We start from the raw sequence: 21,098 nt of genomic DNA on the forward strand, positions 1-21,098 counted from the left end.
ATTTTTAAGTCCTCGACTCAGCTTCTACTATATTTGTGGTGAAAGGTGAGAATTCCATTAGGCTTTCATTTTTTTTTTAGGGTTTTTTTTTTAATCTTGGAATTAATAAAGGAAGGAGGTAATTCTTTGTCCCTTTCATTTATTTATTCTGATACTGAAACTTAACCATTAGGGAAGCAATACTATTTCTAGAATTAACCACAAATCACTGTAGTGGTAAATAACTCTTGATGGGCCTGCTGTACTATTTCTTTATTTTTTTTCTCTTTTTCCTTCTTTTTTTGGTCTATATTCAAGTGAGGGAACCTACTGTTGGAAAGAAAAGATTTCTCATCTAAAAATATTTCGCACAAGTTTGATGTTTCTTTTCTGATGCTGCTTTAATTATTCTAGTAAGGTTTTATTTTGTTGAATACCTAGATCTACCCGATGAACTCCAATGGGGGAAAGTCTACATTTAAGCTTAGTTTTGCTGGGTTTGATTTAATGTGAGGCAAAAAACACTTATAAGAATCCCCTTCCTCTGAAAAGTTAAGTTTGTCTTCGTCTGTAGTCTTTCTGGAAATGATTACGAATCTAAATCCAGAGCCCATGTCAGTGCTTGTTTTCATAATTGGTATTCTGGAGAATATTCTGTTTCCCCTGCTTACTTTTCTCTTGGCTCTATCAAGTTTCTGTAATAGGTTATCTGTTTTCATAAACTTTTCAGATATAAACAACAGTGGTAAAATTAAAAAGTTGTCACTTCTCCCTTTGATTCTCTTCCCCAATCGACATTTTCCAAAAACCTAAAAAAATTGCTTTCATCCTAGACGCAAATCCAGATCTCCTTCCCCTAGAAGACGATCTTCCCCTGTCAGGAGAGAGAGAAAGCGCAGTCATTCTCGATCTCCCCGTCACAGAACCAAGAGCCGGAGTCCTTCCCCTGCTCCAGAAAAGAAGGAAAAAACTCCAGAGCTCCCTGAACCATCAGTGAAAGTAAAGGAACCTTCAGTACAAGAGGCCACTTCTACTAGGCAAGTGCGCAAACATCCATTTATAAATCAACAGCTTTGTACTACTATAACAAAAATTAAATTACGCTTTCAGTTTTTTAAAAAATGCTATAACTAGCTTTATCAAAGAGATTCAAATTTCCACTCTGGAGAAGCAGGTGTTCTCGTTTGCATATATACTGCCTCTCTCTTCTCTACCCAGTGAGTATCTTCGCCAAAAGCGTTAGTTGCATACTAGATTTCACGGATGCATCTTATTTTGGAGCTACATCATCTATTATGACTCAGAAGTCTTGAGAAGAGTAACAAACTTTTGTTTCTACAGTGACATCCTGAAAGTTCCCAAGCCTGAACCTGTACCAGAACCTAAAGAGCCTTCTCCAGAGAAAAATTCCAAAAAGGAAAAAGAAAAGGAGAAGACGCGACCAAGATCTCGGTCACGATCCAAATCAAGATCTCGAACACGTTCTCGTTCTCCTTCTCATACTCGACCAAGACGGCGCCACAGATCCCGATCACGGTGAGTAACAGCTTTAAGATCAATGTAGGTTTTGATTTATTTATTTATTTTAAAGTTGTTTTTGGGTCACACCCAGTGATGATGCTCAGGGCTTATTCCTGGCTTTGTGCTCAGGGATCACTGTTGGAAGAGCTCAGGGGACCATATAGGTTGCTGGGGATCGAACCCAGGTTGATAGCATGCAAGACAAGTGCCTTACCACTGTCTTATCTCTCCAGCCCCTTTTTTGGTTCTTTGAGTTGGTTTGTTTTTGGTGGTACTGGGAGTCCCTCTTCCTTAGATTATGCGCTATCCTCAGGTAGAATGCCGTAAGTAATTTTTTTAAAAATTTTTATTTATTTATTTTTTCTTTTTGGGTCATACCTGGCGATGCACAGGGGTTACTCCTGGCTCTGCACTCAGAAGTTACTCCTGGCGGTGCTCAGGGGACCATATGGGATGCTGGGAATCAAACCCGGGTCAGCTGTGTGCAAGGCAAACGCCCTACCCGCTGTGCTATCTCTCCAGCCCCCATAAGTAATTTTAAAATGTGAGAAAAATATAGTTACTGAGACATTTTCTGTGTAATGTAAGTCATCAATGAAAATTGTGTACTTTGAATTATTTTAAGTAATTTTAAAACTGTATCAAGTGATTTTTCCCTTGCTCCTAGCATATTCAGCCCTTAATTTTGTTCTGATGTGGCAGATCATACTCACCTAGAAGGCGGCCAAGCCCAAGAAGGCGTCCATCTCCTCGAAGACGGTCTCCACCAAGACGAATGCCACCTCCACCACGGCATAGAAGAAGCAGATCTCCAGTGAGAAGGTGAGAATTTTAAGTTCTATAACGTGTCAGGTATATAAAAGTACATCATGTTTTGTACTCATTTTTACTACTGTACATCTAGAAGAAAGAATTTGTGGGTGTTAACTTCTTTTTACGAGCCCATCTGATTTGCAGTATAATGCTGCTATTTGTGCTATTAAAAAACATCAGTACTAGTCCAGGGGTAGGAGAATCACTTGATCACTTGATATCCCGTTATTCATCAATTCGCTCGAACAGGCACCAGTAGGAGAATAGATAAGAAAATCATTGTCTTACTCTGATACATGGTTTGTTTTGTTTTTTGGATGAAGTGGGTTTTAGGGGTTTGTTGGATTTTGCGGGAGAGGGCACACTCATGGTGCTTAGGAGCCACTCCTGACAATGCTGGGGGACCATACACATTGTTGATATTTAAACCAAATCACAGCCACGTGCTAATAATAAGCAAGCACCTTTAGCCTTTGTACTGTTTTTCCAGGCCACTCAGTGGGTTTTGCTGTTTTTTGGGGGGCGGGGGGGGACGCCACTTCTGGCAGTGCTGGGGAACCATGCAATGTGAAGGACCAGACTTGCACCTGCCACATGCAAGACATGTTCTATCCCCTTTGAGTTATTCTGTTCGTTCATAACAGTATATTCATTTTTATTCTTTTGTTTTGGGGCCACACTCCAGCAGTGTTCAGGACTTCTGGCTTCTATGCTATTGTATCACTCCTGGTGGGCTCAATGACATTATGGGATGCCATGGATTTAACTGGGCTGGTTGGGTGCAAGTCTTATGCCCTACCCACTATACTATTTTTTCAGCCCTAACATTTTTATTGGTTTCAGGTCTCCCCAAGAAATCCAACAGGGGGGCTGGAGCAATAGCACAGGGGTAGGGCGTTTGCCTTGCATGCGGCCGACGTGGATTCGATTCCCAACATCCCATATGGTCCCCTGGGCACCGCCAGGAGTAATTCCTGAGTGCATGAGCCAGGAGTAGTCCCGGTGCATCGCCAGGTGTGACCCAAAAAGCAAAAAAAAAGAAATCCTGCAGGAAAGGAATTGTCTGTGATCCATTTTCGTTAGACTTTTGAATTGCTATAGTGCTACAGGGAGGGGCAGAGAGTTGTATTTCCCAGTATTGAAATCCATTTGCATTATGCCTTTTTCCCCCCCCCCAAAATGTTTTTCATTAGAGAGGTATTTATTGGTGGCAATTCAAATTGAAGATTACTACATATAATTCATAGACACAAATATTACCTTGTTATTTTTATAATGAAATTATGTAACTGCTAATACCAGTGTTTCTTAATAAAACATTTTTAATTAGCACAAAATAAAATACTAGCCTCTATCATTTAATGAAAAGACAGTTGCCGGGTTGGCAGTTTTGTGTCTTCCTGAGACTATCTTTCACTTGGTTTTGAAAGGAATTATGGTTATACTTTAAATTATCTTGGGAGTATTTTCTTTGTGGTAGGGGGAGAGATTGGGCTATACTCTTCTGTGTGCCAGACATATGCCTGGCACCATGCTTAGGGATTGTTCCTGAGTATGCTTGGTGGAATATAATGTGGTACCCAGGAGCAAATCAGGGTTGGCAGTATGCAAGGCAGCCTTGCCTCCGATACATCTCTCCAACTCCATGTTGAGAGCATTTAAGGATTTATTTTTTTAGAAAACTTAGAAATGGGAACAGTAATTCAGCAATTTTTTTATTTCTGTGTTAGTAAATTTTCAGTATTGTGCTTTAAAAAGATTTTTCTTGGGACTAAAGAGCTAGTAGAGGAGGTATGGCACTTGCCTTGCATGTGGGTGATCAGAGTTCATTAACAGTACCACATATGCCCCCCCCCACAGCTAGCTGTAACCCAAAAACAAAGATTTTTCTCTGTAAAAGGTTTTTGTCAGAGTGTAATATTTACAATACGCCCCATCATTTTTTCAGCATCGCATTTTTTCTAAAATTTCAAATTGCTATTGCATTTTAGTGCAGGACTAGTGGAAATAGCTATTTTTTTATATTGGAGTTTTGCAAAATAGCGTGTTTTAGTTGTGCTTATTATCAGTCAAAATATTTGCAGATTGTGTAAGATTCCCTTTCAGCCAGTTTTTATCTCACACTTAAGGTAGGGTTTCTTTTTTTCAGGTTCTCAGGAATTCTTCTGCCAAAGGTGAATTCTGCAGGTACACATAATTGTAACAGAACTTAACGCAGAATTCGAGAGGCCCCTGCTTCTAAGTTTATGTAGCTAATTGAATTTGTCTTGCATTTTTTTAATGCATTTTATAGGTTGACATTGTGTTAACTAACTGAAAACATTTTAGCTTCCATATTTGATATGCAAACTCCAAAACACTGATACCATTCCTAAGGAATGAAGACTGGTTAGTTATTTTATTATAGTACCAGGCATATTTTATGACTACAAAGACAATTATTAGAATAAGTTCTGTTTAGTTCTAGAACTAGCTGTTTCCTCTCATAGGTTATGAAACTCATTTATGTGCTTAGCTACATAAACTCAAAAGTCCAGATAAACATAGCTGTATCTTTGTGTAAATGGTCATCTCTGTAAGACTTTAAAAAATAGTCAATGGGTATGAATACTTTTATTTCACAGGAGAAGGCGTTCATCAGCATCTTTGTCTGGGAGTAGCTCATCGTCGTCTTCGTCTCGTTCCCGGTCACCGCCAAAGAAGCCTCCTAAGAGGACATCCAGCCCCCCTCGAAAAACTCGTAGGTTATCTCCTTCAACAAGTCCTCCTAGGAGAAGGCATAGGCCGTCACCCCCAGCAAGTCCACCGCCAAAAACTCGTCATTCCCCAACACCCCAGCAGTCAAACCGTACAAGAAAAAGTCGTGTTTCTGTCTCTCCAGGGAGAACTTCAGGTAAAGGTAAAAAACCACCACACATTTTTTAAAAATTGTTCTTTGTATAAAGTGCCTCATTCTAAGTTACTCTCTTCCTCAAAAGTCTGAAGTATATTACATGATATTTGTGGGTGATGTTCTTTGTTTGCTTAAAGGCTTACCTTTTCTTTCCTGCTTTAAGTTCTTCTGTCTGTTGAAATTATTTGTAAAACTTTTGTCTTTAGCAATGCCTTCTGGTATTGAGTGGGTGGAGAAATTTAAGAGACTGGTTAACTTTTCCTTCTGAAGATATTTTTGATAATATTACTATAAGACTTTATATTCTTGTGCAAATTGTGCTCCCGGAGAAGGACGCAGTGTTCTTTTAAAGACTGATTTAAAAAACAAAAATAGTCTCTGGGCAGGATCCTTCTAAGAGCTGTCCTTTCTTTTGAAGCTTGAATTCTGAGAAATTCATGATCTGTGATGCAATCAGGCAAGTAGAATACTGGGTTGGTATTATTGAAGATTGTAGTTTACTGACTGAGGTTTGCTCTTTTAGCGTTCAGTACATATTGGGGGTGGGGGGGACAGGGATTTATTTGAATTTCAGGGACTCTGGTACTTAGGGCTGGAATGGTAAAACAAGCCTAAAAGGTGAGTTGGGGGTATTGGGGTTGGGGGGAGGCGGTTAAAGCTGCTATCAATTGCTGGAGAGTGGGCATACTTGGCGTGCTTGGGACCATTCAGTGCCAAGGGTTAAACCTGGACCTACGGGCCACATCCAGTGCTTAGGACTTATTCTTGGCTTTGTTTGTACTCAGGAATAATTTATTCCTGGTGGTGCTTTGAGAATCATATGCAGTGTGGGGATAGAACCAGGGTGGGCCACATAGCAAGGCAAGAGTCTATTGTCTCCCTGGCCAAGATAGGTAAACTTTAAACGCACTTTGTAGGTTTAATCTATACTGGGATTGCCTTGATGACATTAAATTTTCAGGTTGAAAGTGAGAGTAGTGACTTTTGCTCCCTGTTGTGAAACATGGGTTCTATCTTGAACACATCTCTGTCTTCCCTCACTTCTCAAAATAAATTTCTTAAAGTGTCAGCAGAATTGAGAATAGTGAGTAGGAGCTAGAGATATAGTATAGCAGGTAGGATGCATACCTTGCACCCTGCCCTTCTGAGTTTAATCCCCAGCACTTCATGTTCCCCAATCCCTACCTGGAGTAGTCTGAGTGAGTCCTGAGTACCACCAGTTATGTCCCAAAAAAGAAGAAATACTGCGAAGCAGAGCTTTAAATATTTTGGTGAACTTGATCAAATCCTGCTTTTTAATAACCTTTCTTTTACTTATTTTTTTAATCACAGTTACAAAATTGTCCATGACTGGGTTTTTCCTACCACGGATGTCCCCATTTTCCTTCCTTCCACCCCCTTCACCCCCCCACCGCTAGTCCGCCTCTTTTCTTTCCTTTTGGGCGGTATGGTTTGCAATACAGGTACTGAAAGACTGCCTACTTTATAGTTACCTTGTTCCTTCCTCTATTTCCCCAACCTAATCTGTTCCTCCAGTATGGTGATTTCTTAGAAAGGCGGTTTTGCTTTACTTTTTCTTGAACTGATACACTTAGTAAACTTACCAGTGAACAGGGGACTGGCAAAGAATGATCACGGTCACAGTCCATCACGGTCCTCCCGTTGTTCATCGATTTGCTCGAGCAGGCCCAGTAACCTCTCCATCGTGAGACTTGTTACTGTGTTTGGCATATTGAATACGTCATGGGTAGCTTGCCAGGCTCTGCTGTGCGGGTGAGATACTCTCTGTAGCTTGCCAGGCTCTCCGAGAGGGGCAGAGGAATTGAACTCGTGTCGGCCATGTTTGCTGCGTGCGAGGCAAACGCCCTACCACTGTGCTATCACTCCAGCCCTGTAAAAAGTAATAATGTGAGTGCTAGAAAGATAGTATAGAGGGGTTAAGGCATTGCATTGCATCATGCCAACCCCAGTTAGAGCCTCAAAATGGAATGATCTCCTAGGCACCAGTAGGTGTCAAGCCCCACCCCCAGCAAAAGAGTAATATGCAGATTAATTTCCGACTTTCTCACTGTTGATTTTGTGCTGCAGTTAAGTGTGTGGTCTTTTTTGTTGTGTGGGGGCACACCCTATAGTGCTCAGGACTTATTCCTTAAGAGTCTGCAGATAGTTAATTTTGTATTCTGATGTATTGTGAAGGGGTAATGGGCTATTGCTTATCAGAAATATCAGCTATATACATGAAAGAGAAATTACTCTGGTGGAAAGCAGTTTTGATTGTATGCTATGAATTCAGGATCTATGACCAAACAAAACTCTGTATCTAAAGAGTCATATACTGTGGCTTTGCATAAGGCTTTCCCTTATGTCTACTGAGGCTAATATTGATTCTGATACTTGAAGACAATTATTTTGTTTGGAGGTGGGAGAGGAGCCATACCTCGCAGTGCTCAGGGCTATTCTCAGTTAGATGTTGGATGGGGGGCACAGGGAGAGGCATTTTCTGTCCCTGAACAGAAAATTACTATTTCAGGATGATTTCAGGCTTAATGAAATTTCAGGGCTAAAAAAAAATCTTTAGTGATTTTCATCATAAAGCAAGGTTGGTATCAGAAAGATAGTACAGGGGTTAAGGCACATGACTTGTATTCAACTGACTTCTGTTCATTTCCTTTTTTGTTGTTTTTGGGCCATACCCAGCAATGTCTGGGTTACTCCTGACTCTGTCTCAGGCCTTGCTTAAGGGAGGGACCATATCGGGTGTCATGGATTGAAACATTGGTCAACTATGCAGGGCTAGTGCCCTACCCTCTGTACTATTTCTCTGACCCCATCCAGTTCAGGTCTTTGGAGTGCTTGGACCCCCAAGCATCACCAGGTACAGGACCCTTCAAGAACCTATCACAGGACTGAAACATTGTACTGCTGTCCTAATTGGTCAACAGTCTCTAGGACACCCTGAAACTACTTGGGAGAACAAAAATTGAACAGAAAAAGAAAAATTAACTAGTCAGGACAGGTGTTTAGATTCTTATCCTGATTGGGTTACTCCTGGCTCTGCACTCAGGCTCTGCACTCTGTCCCCTGGCAGTGCTCAGGGAACCATATGGGATGCCAGGGATCGAACCCAGATTAGCCACATGCAAAGGCAAGTACATGCAAAGGTACAGCCCTACCCGCTGTACTATTGCTCCAACCACTAGTACAAATACTTCTGCCTAACTTTCTTACCCCAGAACCCCAGATTTGATTGCTAGAAGAATGACATATTTTAGCTGCTCTATTTGGTAGTATGATTTCAGAAAATTACTTTTGGAATGTAAAGCAATGACTTTGGAATGTAATAGATTTTAGATTGTATATTTAGAGATGAATTCTTATTGCTGCACCATATTTGATAGGGTTCAAATAAGGTTTGAACCATGGGAACACCTACAAGGGCGATTAGGGGCCGCCCCAAAAGCCTCTATCCCTCTCAGAGAACCTGGCAAGCTACCGAGAGTAATTCCACCCACACGGCAGAGCCTGGCAAGCTATCCGTTGTGTATTCGATATGCCAAAACCAGTAATTACAATGGGTCTCCCCTTCTTGAGGAGAACCCCTCCCCCCCAAATCTGTACCACTGTGGTAATTTGAATTATAAATTTAGCTATATAAGTTGTATTTTGCAGACAATGGTTTCTGATTATGGTCAGAGTAACTTATCTTCCAAGTCATCTTTTTGGCCAGTCTGGAAGATTAATAATTAATAGGAGTTGAGGTAAATTTTAAATGAATGTTTTTCAGTTGACTTAAAAGATTTCTGACTTCATGCTAAAATGATTTTGCCCCTTGAGGTACTAAAAATAAAAACTATTAGCACAAAGAGCTGGAGGAATAATACAGCTGGTAGGACTGACCCCCCCACCCCCACCCCCCAGGTGTGGTCCTCTAGACAGTGCCAGGAATAACTCCTGAGTGCAGAGCCAGGGTAACAGCTGAGCATAGCAGTGTGTTGCCAAAACAAAGAAGGGGAAACTATTAGCATAACAAAGCAAACAATCTCTTGATAAATAAGCAAAGACTTTGGTGAAACATTAAAACTAGCTAGCTCTATGATTCAGTTATTAAAAGCAAGGTGGTATATGTTTGGCTAATATTTAGTTAATATATTTGGCTAATAGTATATGTTAACAATAATTAGTTTCTTTTAGCTATTCCATTAATGAGATTGAATCAGAATTAAACTGTTTCCACGAGGAAGAAAAATACAGATTGTTAGGTTAATTATATAATTTACTAAGTAGATATTTATTTGCCAGCTAGCTTGCAAACATAACCACTGCTATGATGTATCGTAGATAAATGTATTCTTACAAAAATATTTTACAACTCAGTTCTAATAGGTAATTTGGATGTGTGGGTTCATAATTAAATGTCATATTATTTTTGCAAGAATTGAAGGTTGGTGAAATGAAAAATAGTGGTTTAGGGAGATAACTCAAAGGACTATAGCACATGTTTTAGGCTGGATCACTCCTGGTGGGGCTCCGGTTACCATATGGGGTACTGGAAATCCAGGAAATCCCACCTGGGTTGGCCTCATCCAATGCAAGCACCCTACCCACTGTACTATCTCTCCGGCCCTCTTTCATTACTTTTCTTAATTCACCTGAAGTTGGCACTTGAAAGATTTTATGGTGGTGTGGTCTTCAGAGGTGTTCCACTCAGATCTTGACTATTATTTCTTTGGGAGAATCTTGAGATTTAAATGTAATATAGATGTTTTATAGACTTTGCACCAAACATTTGAAAATTCTTCCACCTTAAGTATTGTTTCGATAACAAGATCTTGCAAGAAATAGTTATTTCATTTTCAAATTCTTTATGGAAATAATCATCTATATTTGTTCTATTAAGTTCTCTTGCTGTGGGCTGGAGACAAAAAATACTGGAGATATGGTGCTTGCCTTGTACATGGCGGACCCTGGTTTGAATCCTCTGCACCACATATGGTTCCCCAAGCACTATCAAGGGTCACTAGAGCCAAGAATAGCCCCTGAGCACCACCAGGTGAGACCTTAAAACCAAAATAGTCCAGAGGGATAGTACAGCGGGCTGTACTTGGGGCTGACCCAAGTTAGATCCCTGGCATCCCATATGGTCCCTTGAGTATCTCCAGTATGACCACAAAATGAAACAAACAGATATCTTGCCCTGTAGCTCTTTTGGAGGGCGGAGTTAGGATAAGGTAAATGGGGTTAGGACAAGGGAAATGTTTGCCCGTTCTCATTTTCTAAAAATTATTTTTTAAAGTCACAAAGCATAAAGGTACCGAGAAAAGAGAATCCCCTTCACCAGCACCCAAGCCTCGAAAAGTGGAGTTATCAGAGTCAGGTAAGGTTTTTTTTTGGGGGGGGGTTTGTCCTTTTGGAGGAAAGGGGTTGGGGAGGGTTAATCTGTATTAGTTAATCTGTCCTTAACTGTTGCCTATTGTTCTAATTAATATATCTGGGCCTCTTTTTTTGATCTTTGAGGTGTGGATCTCTGAAGTCTGCGGCACATGCTGTAGGGTTTTGATGATTAATTAAAATAATGTTCATGAAGTAACAACCCAGCCTAATGACTACATAAATATATACGTTTGGCAAATATAACCATAATTAGTCCTGTAAGGCAACTCAGAATGGTAGAACACATAGTTTATATGCCGGAGGCCTATCCATGGCACCACATGTTCCCCATGTGCTTCTGAGAGTATTCCCCAGGCAATATGCAGGGTGTTGTCCCTGAACAGCCCCTGAGTGTAGGCCTCCCACCAAACAAAATATAGCCTTGATTGGCGTTGTACTTTATTTTTGGGTGGGTGGCACACCCAGTGGTGCTCAGGGCTTACCATTCGACTCTGCACTCAGGGATCATTCCTGGTGGACTTTGGGGGGCCATATGGGGTGTCAAAGATCAAACCCAGGTAAATCATATGCAAGACAAATTCCCTACCCACTGTACTATCACTCCAGACCTTTTAATTGGCATTTTAAACCATTACTCAATGGGGGGAAATGCATTGCTTGACTCAGCCAAATAAAAGTTTAAGAGACCAGGGCCAGATTGGACAGTCAGGTTTGGGCCTGCAGTGACGAGACATTTTGGGCCTCACGGGATGGGGATGGAGTCGGTCCTGTCCTCTCCTTTCCAACGAGACCCCAAGTTACCGCCCATTGTCTGGCTCCTGATCAAGCTGCTTAATGGCCATGATCCCAGAGACTCAGGAACAAATTTCAGAACCCAGCAGGTTTTAGCAGAAATCCCTCCAGATTTAAGTGTTAAAATTTCAGAATTTCAAAATAGCACGGCCACTACTGTAGCCATGCTACACCATATGTTATTCATAACCAGCAATACAAAACAAATTGCCTACTGTTGCCTTTTCAGCAGATCTGAGTGTTGGGGTAAAATCTCAAATAATAATGGTGGGTCTGGTGTCAAAATATTGAATGTGATCAAAGTAGGGAGAGAGTAATGTGGAAATCATCTGCCCCACAGGTAGGGGGAGGGTGTGGGATGGGGGTATATTGGGGTTGTTGGGGGTAGAGAATGGGCGCTGGTGAATGTATGGGTGTTTCATTGTATGACCGAGACTTAGACCTGAAAGCTTTGTAACTGCTCTCACAGTAATTCAATAAATAAAATTATAAAAAATGGGAAAAAAAAGTGGAGTTCGTGCAGAATTCAGCTAATCAGTGGCTGAATAAATAGAAGTATTACATTGAGAGAGAGAGAGAGAGAGAGAGAGAGAGAGACCAGGGCCAGAGAGAGAATACCACTGGAGAGCATGCCCAGCATTCCTGTGGACCCCAGTTTATCCCTGACATACATTGTCTCATCCCTGTCTCCAGAACTGGGGTGTGTGGGCCAGTGTTTCTATTCAACTAAATTGCATCTGTATTTGTACAACTAAAGAAACACTTTCTAAATATATCCATCTTTCAGAAGAAGATAAAGGTGGCAAAATGGCTGCGGCAGATTCTGTTCAACAAAGACGCCAGTACCGAAGACAGAACCAGCAGTCTTCATCTGGTATGGACTCTTGATTTGACATTTTTGTTAGAAAATAGATTCTTAGAAAACATTGTAAAACAAAACAAATGTAAGATTACAGATGTATAATTGTTTACAAAATCCTCTACACCCCACCCCCGCCCAGGTGAGCCACTTGAAGGGAAAGGCACCTTACCTGCTATACTATCTGCTAGCTCTTCTTTTGTCTTTGTTTTGGTTTTTGGGCCAATCCTGCTATGCTCGGGGATTATTCCTGGTTCTCCACTCAGGAATCACTACTGGCGGGTTCAGGAACCATTTGGGATGCCGAAATTTGAACCTGAGTTTGTTACATACAAGGCAAGCACCTTGCCTGCTTTAATATTCTGGTGCTAACCCAAAACTTTTGTCCAGCAAAAAGTCAACAAAGACTTCTGTTGACTTTTGTTAAGTTCAAATAATAGATCATGTTGTCTTTTAACTTTTTTTTGAGGGGGGGGAGAGGCCACATCTGGCAATGCAGTGTTCCAGTTAATCCAGCCTCTTCACTGAGGGATCACTTCTGGTGGTGCTCAGGGCACCGTATGGATGCCAGGGATTAAACCACAGGTTAGCCCTGTGCAAGGCAAATGCCCTATCTGCTATACTATCATCTCAGCTCTAGTGTCTTTTAACTCTTAGTATTTTGACATCTCTCTTTGTTCTTTCATAGACCTGTTCACTTTACTAGCCTGGGGCTGGAGAGATAATTTAGCAGATAAGACAGCTGCCTTGCTTGCAGCTTAGCCATGGTTCAGTAGATCTGCCACGGCCGAATTTGTTCTCCTGAGCAGAAAAGTCAGGAGCAAACCTGGAAACTACCAAATGTGGCAACAAAGTAAGGAGGGAGTCAGGAGTGGTGGTGGTGTTGCGAGCCAGACTCAGCAGTGCTTACAATTCACAGATTTGTTCCTGGCGGAACTCTGGGCCATATGGTGATATGGTGTGCTGGGGGTCAAGCCTGGGTCTGCTGCGTGCACTGCAAATACCCTACCTCTTGTACTATCCTCTGGCCTAGGAACTTTTTTTTTTTTTTTAAATAAAATTTGTTGGGCTGGAGCTGTAGTACAGCAGGAAGGGCACTTACCTCCTTACATGCAGCCAACCTGGGGTTGATCCCTAGCGTCTCTTACGGTCCTCTTGAGTACTACCAGGAATAATAATTTCTTTTTAATTTTTTTAGTGAGATACCATGAGATACAGTTGTAGACTTACAAATTTTTGTGCTTGGGTTTCAATTATTCAATGATCAAATACCCATCCCTCCACCAGTGCCCATTTCCCACCACCACGGATCCCAGTTATCCCTCCCACCCCATCCCCCGCTGCCTCTGTGGCAGGGTATTCCCTTTTGTTCTTTCTCTCTCCTTTTGGGTGTTGTGATTTGCAAAAGTGGCAATGAGTGGCAGTCATGTTTGGTCTATAGTCCACTTTCAGCATGCTTCTCCCATCCTGGGAGATCCTCCCAACACCCTTTATTTGGTGCTCCCTTCTCTATCTGAGCTCCCTTTTCCCCTAGCATGTGTGAAGGAATAATTCTTTAGTGCAAGAGCCAAAAGTAATTCCTGAGCATTTAATAGAATAATTGGTTACAATTGCTGTTTTGAGGAAAACATGTAAACAGAAGTTTTTCTCCAAGGTGTTCTGGACATTTGCTACCAAGTTAGTAGGAAGTGTCACTTAGAATGTTCTGTTTGATAAATACCAGGGATAATGAACATAAATTGTTCAAATACTAATAAGTCTTTCAATGGGTTTATTAATAGTGCTGGGGATCAAACCCAGGATTTTCACATGTAAGGCATGCTCACTATCACTGAGCACTTCATCCCTAGCCAACACAAAAATTGTGCTAAGGGACGGTTATGGGTGGCTCTGTGTTTGAGGATTTTCCTGGTGGGACTTGTAGGACTGACTGTGTATAGTGCCAGTGATTGAACCCGGGTCAGCTGTGTGTGCAAGCAAGTATCCACCATAATATTTCTGACCCAACACTGTGGTTCTAAGGGACACTTGTTTTGGTTGAATTATGCTGTAAAGATGATTTAAATATCATAACCGTGATCTCTTTATGCTCAGTTTTTAAGTTATGAGCCTATATTGATGCTGTATTTGTTCAAAATGAATGGTTTCTCTGTATGCTTATTTACATTAGTGGATTGAACTCTTCATTCACTTACAGTTCATAAGTTGAGAGTCTTAATGTGGGCTTAATACTTAATGCTTTCAAATCACTTCACAATGCTTTTTCAGCATGTCTGATTTGGGGGGGGGGGGTAAACTCTAAATAATAGTGGTGAATCTTTTATTGAAACAATCTAATCAAAGCGGATAGAGTGTTAACTAGAATTCATCTGCCTCACAGGGACGGGGAGGGGTGGGGGGTGGGGTTTTATTGGGGTTCTTCATGGGAAAAAATAAGTATTGGTAAAGGGAAATGTGTTTGATATTTGCATGACTGAGACATAAACCTGAAAGCTTTGTAACCTTTCCCACAGTGATTCAATAAATAAATTTAAAAAAAAAATACTTAATGCTTTCTCTGTTACTAGATTCTGGCTCCTCATCATCTTCAGAAGATGAGCGACCCAAGAGATCACATGTGAAGAATGGTGAGGTAGGCAGACGACGGAGACATTCCCCTTCCCGGAGTGCCTCTCCATCACCAAGGAAGCGCCAGAAAGAGACTTCCCCTCGGTAATGTCTTTTCTTCAGTAATCCTCACTAACGTTCTGAAGTTGTGAAGAAGCTTTATAACCTAAGGGATAAGCTATGAACTGACTTTAGAATTTGGTAAACTCCTTCATTTTAAGGGCATCTGAAGGAGGTGGTCTGATTTTGTTTTGGGGTGGTTTGCTTTGCTTTGTTTGGTGGTTGGTTGCTATTTAATGAGAATTTCCTGTGTTTTCTACCTTCTGGCATGTGCATGATTTAAAATAGGCCAATTAAATTCATAACATTAATTCCCAAATATCTCAAACATTGTTTCTGTTAGTGATAACATGTTTCTGTTAGTGATAAAGTCTAACTTCGTTAAATAATGTGGTGAATGAAGTTCTTGACATTTGTTTTTCTCCACTGCTCTCAGGATGCAGATGGGAAAGCGATGGCAATCGCCAATGACTAAAAGGTTGGTTAGATACTACTTTGTAAACAAGGGTTGTTTGTCAAAGTTTTGGTGACTGAATTTACTGTTTTGGCAGTCTTGCCCTATTTATGGATATACACTGGGTACAGCTGTGGAGAAAGTTTTCATTTGTTTTCGTTTGTTTGTATTTCTTGACACATCAAATTAATAAAGTTGTATACAGTTTAATTTTTATTGTGCTACTGTGGATCAAACTCTGGTTTGACAGCATGGCATGTGCTTTGCCTCTGGGCCACACCCGCAGTACCAAAGTAATGTACATGCAGAGGCTTGTTTTTAGTGTTTTTGAAAGAATTATATTTGTTAGATAAAGGAAACCATGGTTTATTGAGGTTTTGTAGCAGGGTTGAGTATTGAACTCTGGTCTCTGCATGAACAGGCTTTACTGATGAGCTGTATCCTTAACCTTGGTTTCCAAATAGCTCATTTATTATGTTATCTTTCTGTTTTTCTGGTTTTGGCGTGGGGAACACCTGGCAGTGTTCAGGGCTTACTCCTGGCATTGGATCTGTATGCCAGGGATTGAACCTAGCTGTATGCAAGGCAATTGCTTTACGTGGTGTATTATCTCTCCAGCCAGATAGTGTTGTTTTTGTAGATGAATTTAAGGTTGTTTTGGGTAATCTCACTAATGGAGTGGTTTATTGAAAGGTTCTTTGGATCCAGTCAGCAGTGTCTTAATGGATGGAGCAAAAACAGTATTCATTATAGTAGTGACTTAATAAAAAATGAAGATCCAAAAAAAGATTAAGTGTAGATGCTACAGAATTCTGTTTTCAACTATGGCTTCTTTAAAATTGCTAGCCCAGCAACTAAATGCTTTACTTCTAAATTAGGTTAGTGGTTAAGATTTCTTCCTTTCTCTGAGCACACCATTAACATACAAATAATAGGACTGTATTCAGGGGAGTTCCCCCCCCCCCCCCCCCATTTAAAATAATGAAGCAGTAACTGGCCGTTATCCTGCTCCATTATGTCTTTGTCTCTCTAAGAGATACTTGAACTAGTATCTTGGAGTTTAACAAGTTAGAAATTGTTGCTAGGGGCCAGAGAGATAACTTAAAGATTTGGTTGGAGCACTCCAGCAGCTCCACCAGCTGAAGCTTTACAAACTGTGTGACTTACAGGCTCAATCCCCGGTATCGCATGGTTCCCTGAGCACACTGCTTGTGTCCCAAAAGTAAAATTGTCATTAGGGGTCTAGGATGTAGAGACAGGAAAAGAATTACTTGGAAATATGCTTTGTTACTTGTTACTTACTGTATTTTAAGAAGGAAAATGCACCCTGGCTTGAGGTATTTTATATGCAAAGTTTTGATACTGAAAAACATTATCTTTTAAACAGTTCTCTTTGGGTGTTTAATGCTCCTTAACATACTCTTCAGATTGACCCTAATAGTAAAATTGTTGTCCTTTGAGTATTAACATTTCATTCAGTAGAAGCTTCTCGTCTTTACCTCTTTTTGCATTTTGGGCTCCCGCCCCCATCCAGCTGTGTCTCAGGGCTTACTCTGGGCTGTGCTCAGGGTGACTCCTGGCAGGATCCAGGGGGGGTATCTATGAGGTTTGGCTACCTCTAGCTGTATCTTGGGACTTACTTAAGGCTCTGCACCCAGGAGTCACTTGTGGCAGTGTACCAGGAACCATAGGGGATGTTGGGGATTAAGCACTCTACTTACACTGCCGCTCTCGCTCTTAACCTTTGTTCTAAAGAGAAAAAAGCCAGTCATAAACTTTAGAAACTATACTATCTCTTTAGTCACAAAGCAGTGAATATTTTGGAGGGACTGGAGGGGCTGGGGCTACAGAGGGTAGGGAGTTTACCTTGCATGCGGCCGACCCGGGTTCTATTCCCAGCATCCTTTATGGTCCCCCAAGTACCACCAGGAGTAATTCCTGAGTGCATGAGCCAGGAATGACCCCTGTGCATTGCCAGGTGTGGACCCCCCCTCCCAAAAAAAGAATATTTTGTGGGAGGGGGCAGAGTGATAATACAGCAGGTAGGGTGTTTGCCTTGCACATGACTGACCTGGGTTTGATCCTCGTCATCCTGTATTCTCCCTGGAGCACCGCCAGATCAGATTCCTTAGATCAGAGCCTGGAGTAGCCCCATTAGCATTGCCAGTTGTGACCCAAAAGCAAAATAAATATTTTGTAGGGACCCAGGCAGTAGTACAGCAGGTAAGGCTTATGCCTTGCACATGTAACCCAGGTTTGATTCCCAAAAAAAGACTTTCTTTTTTATGATGGTTAACTTGTCAGGGTTGGGATATTGAGCCATACCTGCTGGTGGTCAGGGGCTACTTCTGGCCCTGTGCTTAGGGGTCTCCCCTGGCGGTGCTCAGAGATTGTATATTTGGTGACTGGAATTGGCTACATGTAAGGCAAGTGCTCTAACCCCTTTGCTGTTTCTCTGGCCTTTTACACTAATTGTCGCCTAGGGTGTTTTCATCTGTAGTTTGAAAAGCAATGTTTTGAGGGACAGTTATAGCTACTGCTCTTTTGAGTAAATGATTGAAACTATGTTTTGGGGATCATTGAATCACAAATGCTGGTGACTCTGAATCAACCATAATTCTTCTTTACTTTAGTGGTAGTAGACGTAGGAGAAGTCCCTCCCCACCTCCCACCAGAAGACGACGATCTCCTTCTCCTGCTCCTCCTCCTAGACGTCGCAGGTCTCCCACACCACCACCACGACGAAGGTATATATCCTAGCTGGTGCAAATGTGTATTATTAGTCTTATCATTGTATTAAAAACATGCATTAATCCCATTTATAGTTTTAAAGTCTAGAGCAGGAGCTGGAAAAATACGAACTTTTGGGCCTCTTGCTTTGCATGTGGCCAGCCGGGGTTCTATATCCAGCATCCTATATGTTCCCCCAAACACAGCCAGAAGTAATTGCTGAGTATCACTAGGCCCGGGAAAAAAATCTGGAACAAAAAAAATCAGTGGAGATAAAAATAGATTGGTCGCTCAGAGCAGTAGTACATTGAGTATATATATGCCTTGCACATGACCAACCCTGATTCAATCTTCAGCATCCCTATGGTCCCCAAGCACCACCAGGTGTAGTTCCTGAGTCAGTATTGTAAGCATTGTCAGGTTCTCCACACACACACACACAAAAGAGTAGTGGTACCTGCAGTGTGGGTAAGTTTGAGAAATAAACGGATATACAGCTGTGGATGTAATTAAACCACCAGAGCATAATTTCAGATAATGAGTGTGGATCACAGATTTTTAATGAGTTAGATTCTAGTTAGAGCAGACGGAGATTTTTAGTTTAATAGAGATTTCCCAGCAGATACCTCCTCAATGAATAGAAAAAAATTAACATACAGGTAATGCCTACTGGCAACATGTAATTTCTAGGTACTAACAATATTTTTTGTGGGGTGGGAGGATGTGGAAGGTGCTGTTCTGGGCTGCCAGTGCTCAGGGCTCTTTTCTGACAGTGCGCAGAGGATCATTTCCCTAGTCCCAAATTCATTAATGTCTGGAGAGATAATACAAGGGCTAAGGCATTTCCTTGCATGCAGCTGACTCTTGTTAGATTTCTGACTCCCACCTTTGGTCTCTTAGCAGTCCAAGTGTGACCTGGCAATTTTCTGAGGCAGAACTCCATTCTGGGGTTATGCTTATCTCAACTTGGGATATGTGATTCTTTGACTTTATAGGATCCCCTGAGCTGTCTCCTACAGAAGCCCACATTCTCTGTTGAATACATTGCTTGCTTCCTCTCTCATTTCCTAAAAAGAAAAGTGGAGTTTTGAGACAAAAATAAAATAGTCATGAGTCATGGCTGTGAGGGGAACAGGTATGTAGAAGTAGCACTGCACTGTAGCACTGTCCTCCCGTTGTTCATTGATTTGCTCGAGCGGGCACCAGCAAGTCTCCATTGTGAGACTTGTCACTGTTTTTGGCATATTGAATATGCCACAGGGAGCTTGCCAGGCTCTCCAAGAGGGACGAAGGAATCACACCCTGGTTGGCCACGTGCCGGGCAAATGCCCTACCCGCTATGCTGTCGCTCCATACCATGTAGAAGTAACCTTTAATTTTTTTGAGTTTGGTGATGCCAAGGGGTTTCTTGCTTTGGGGGTTGTTCCTGGTGGTTCTTAGAAAACCATGTGCCAGGAATTGAAACGTAGGTATCATGCAAAGCATGTACAGTAGTACTTTGAACTGTATCCCTATTTAGATTTTCAAAGCTTGTGCCATAAAATAGAATTAAGAATCTAAATGCCAGTTCAGAGAGAATACTGTATGAGACTTCTTTAAAACACAGAACTTGAATAAGTTGACCAGTTATTAGAGTCCCACTATTTAAATTAACTTGTTTGGCTGGAAAGATAATCCAGAAGATAGGAAGGATATTTGCCTTGCATACAGCTGACCCAGCTCTAATCGCTAGTACCACATAGTCCTGCTAGGAGTGGCCCCAAAACTAATAATAATAATAATAAAACCAACTTCTTATGTAAATAATAAATGCAATTGATTCCATGCAGTTTGTGTTAAATGACCAATTTGGATTTGTTTTGTAGCTAGTTCCTTCATTAACCATTTGTAGTCATCTAGAATACCCGACCTGGAATTGTACTAAATGGTTTGTTTGTTTTTAATGAAGATTAAGACTGTAGCATTTCCACTAAGAAATATATTCACGTTGGGACCTGAGCGATAGTACAGAGGGTAAGGTGCTTGTCTTTCATGTGGTAACCTATGTTCTGTCCCTGGCAGCATATATGGTCCCCTAAGCACCACCACCTGTGGAGACCACCCCCCAAAAAATATATTCACTTCATATGGTGTTACCTGCAGTGTAGCCAGAGCTGGTTAGTTTCTCTGTGTTCTTTCAGGTTGTTGTTTTATTTTTCCTAGGACTCCCTCTCCTCCCCCGCGTCGACGCTCACCTTCCCCAAGAAGATACTCTCCTCCAATACAGAGGAGATACTCTCCATCTCCACCTCCGAAAAGAAGAACAACTTCTCCCCCTCCTCCTCCTAAACGAAGGGCATCTCCATCTCCACCACCAAAGCGTCGGGTTTCCCATTCTCCACCTCCCAAACAAAGAAGCTCCCCTGTCACCAAGAGACGTTCACCTTCATTGTCGTCAAAGCATAGGAAAGGATCTTCCCCAAGCAGATCTACCCGGGATGCCCGGTCACCGCAACCAAACAAACGGCATTCGCCCTCACCACGGCCTCGAGCTCCTCAGACTTCCTCTAGTCCTCCGCCTGTTCGAAGAGGAGCATCATCATCACCCCAAAGAAGGCAGTCCCCATCTCCAAGTACTAGGCCCATTAGGAGAGTCTCCAGGACTCCGGAACCCAAAAAAACAAAAAAGTAAAAATATTTTATGCTTTTTCTTTAGGAACCCTAGCATGCATAGTTTTTTGGAGACTTTTTCTCTCGTTAACAAAGAATTACAAAAATAGTAAGCAGTAAATATAAACTTTTAAGGCAAATTCTAGGCATAATTGTTTTTATGGCATCAATTTAAAGCTACAGAATTTTACTTGGTTCTTCAGAGATTCGCGTTTATTGAGTAGTATGCTGCTTAAATTAAACTTTAAAATGTATAAACTGTTTCTCAGGTATCAGTAGAAAGCTAGTTGAAGTGTATAGACTGATTCTTGGGTACCCATAAGATGCTAGTAAAAGTAGTCTTAAATAAA

At 41.4% G+C, this 21,098-nt stretch overlaps 1 protein-coding gene across 9 annotated transcripts in view; it reads left to right on the forward strand.

Annotated features, from left to right (window-relative positions):
* The window catches only part of SRRM1 (serine and arginine repetitive matrix 1), a 32,183-nt gene that overhangs the window by 6,909 nt on the left and 4,176 nt on the right, over nucleotides 1-21,098 (forward strand). For 3 of the 9 annotated variants that reach the window (XM_056122646.1, XM_056122654.1, XM_056122655.1), the window contains 10 exons: nucleotides 813-1,016; nucleotides 1,321-1,515; nucleotides 2,203-2,322; nucleotides 4,938-5,212; nucleotides 10,500-10,580; nucleotides 12,177-12,263; nucleotides 14,816-14,960; nucleotides 15,352-15,393; nucleotides 18,003-18,116; nucleotides 20,302-20,766. In XM_056122646.1, the coding sequence (XP_055978621.1) occupies nucleotides 813-1,016; nucleotides 1,321-1,515; nucleotides 2,203-2,322; nucleotides 4,938-5,212; nucleotides 10,500-10,580; nucleotides 12,177-12,263; nucleotides 14,816-14,960; nucleotides 15,352-15,393; nucleotides 18,003-18,116; nucleotides 20,302-20,766 (1,728 nt within the window). The remainder of the gene's footprint in view (nucleotides 1-812; nucleotides 1,017-1,320; nucleotides 1,516-2,202; nucleotides 2,323-4,937; nucleotides 5,213-10,499; nucleotides 10,581-12,176; nucleotides 12,264-14,815; nucleotides 14,961-15,351; nucleotides 15,394-18,002; nucleotides 18,117-20,301; nucleotides 20,767-21,098) is intronic. The other 6 variants (XM_056122649.1, XM_056122653.1, XM_056122647.1 and 3 more) reach the window with 6 other exon arrangements.

Source organism: Sorex fumeus, unplaced genomic scaffold (genome assembly GCF_029834395.1).
Source record: "Sorex fumeus unplaced genomic scaffold, SorFum_2.1 ptg000047l, whole genome shotgun sequence".
Lineage (NCBI taxonomy): Eukaryota > Metazoa > Chordata > Mammalia > Eulipotyphla > Soricidae > Sorex > Sorex fumeus.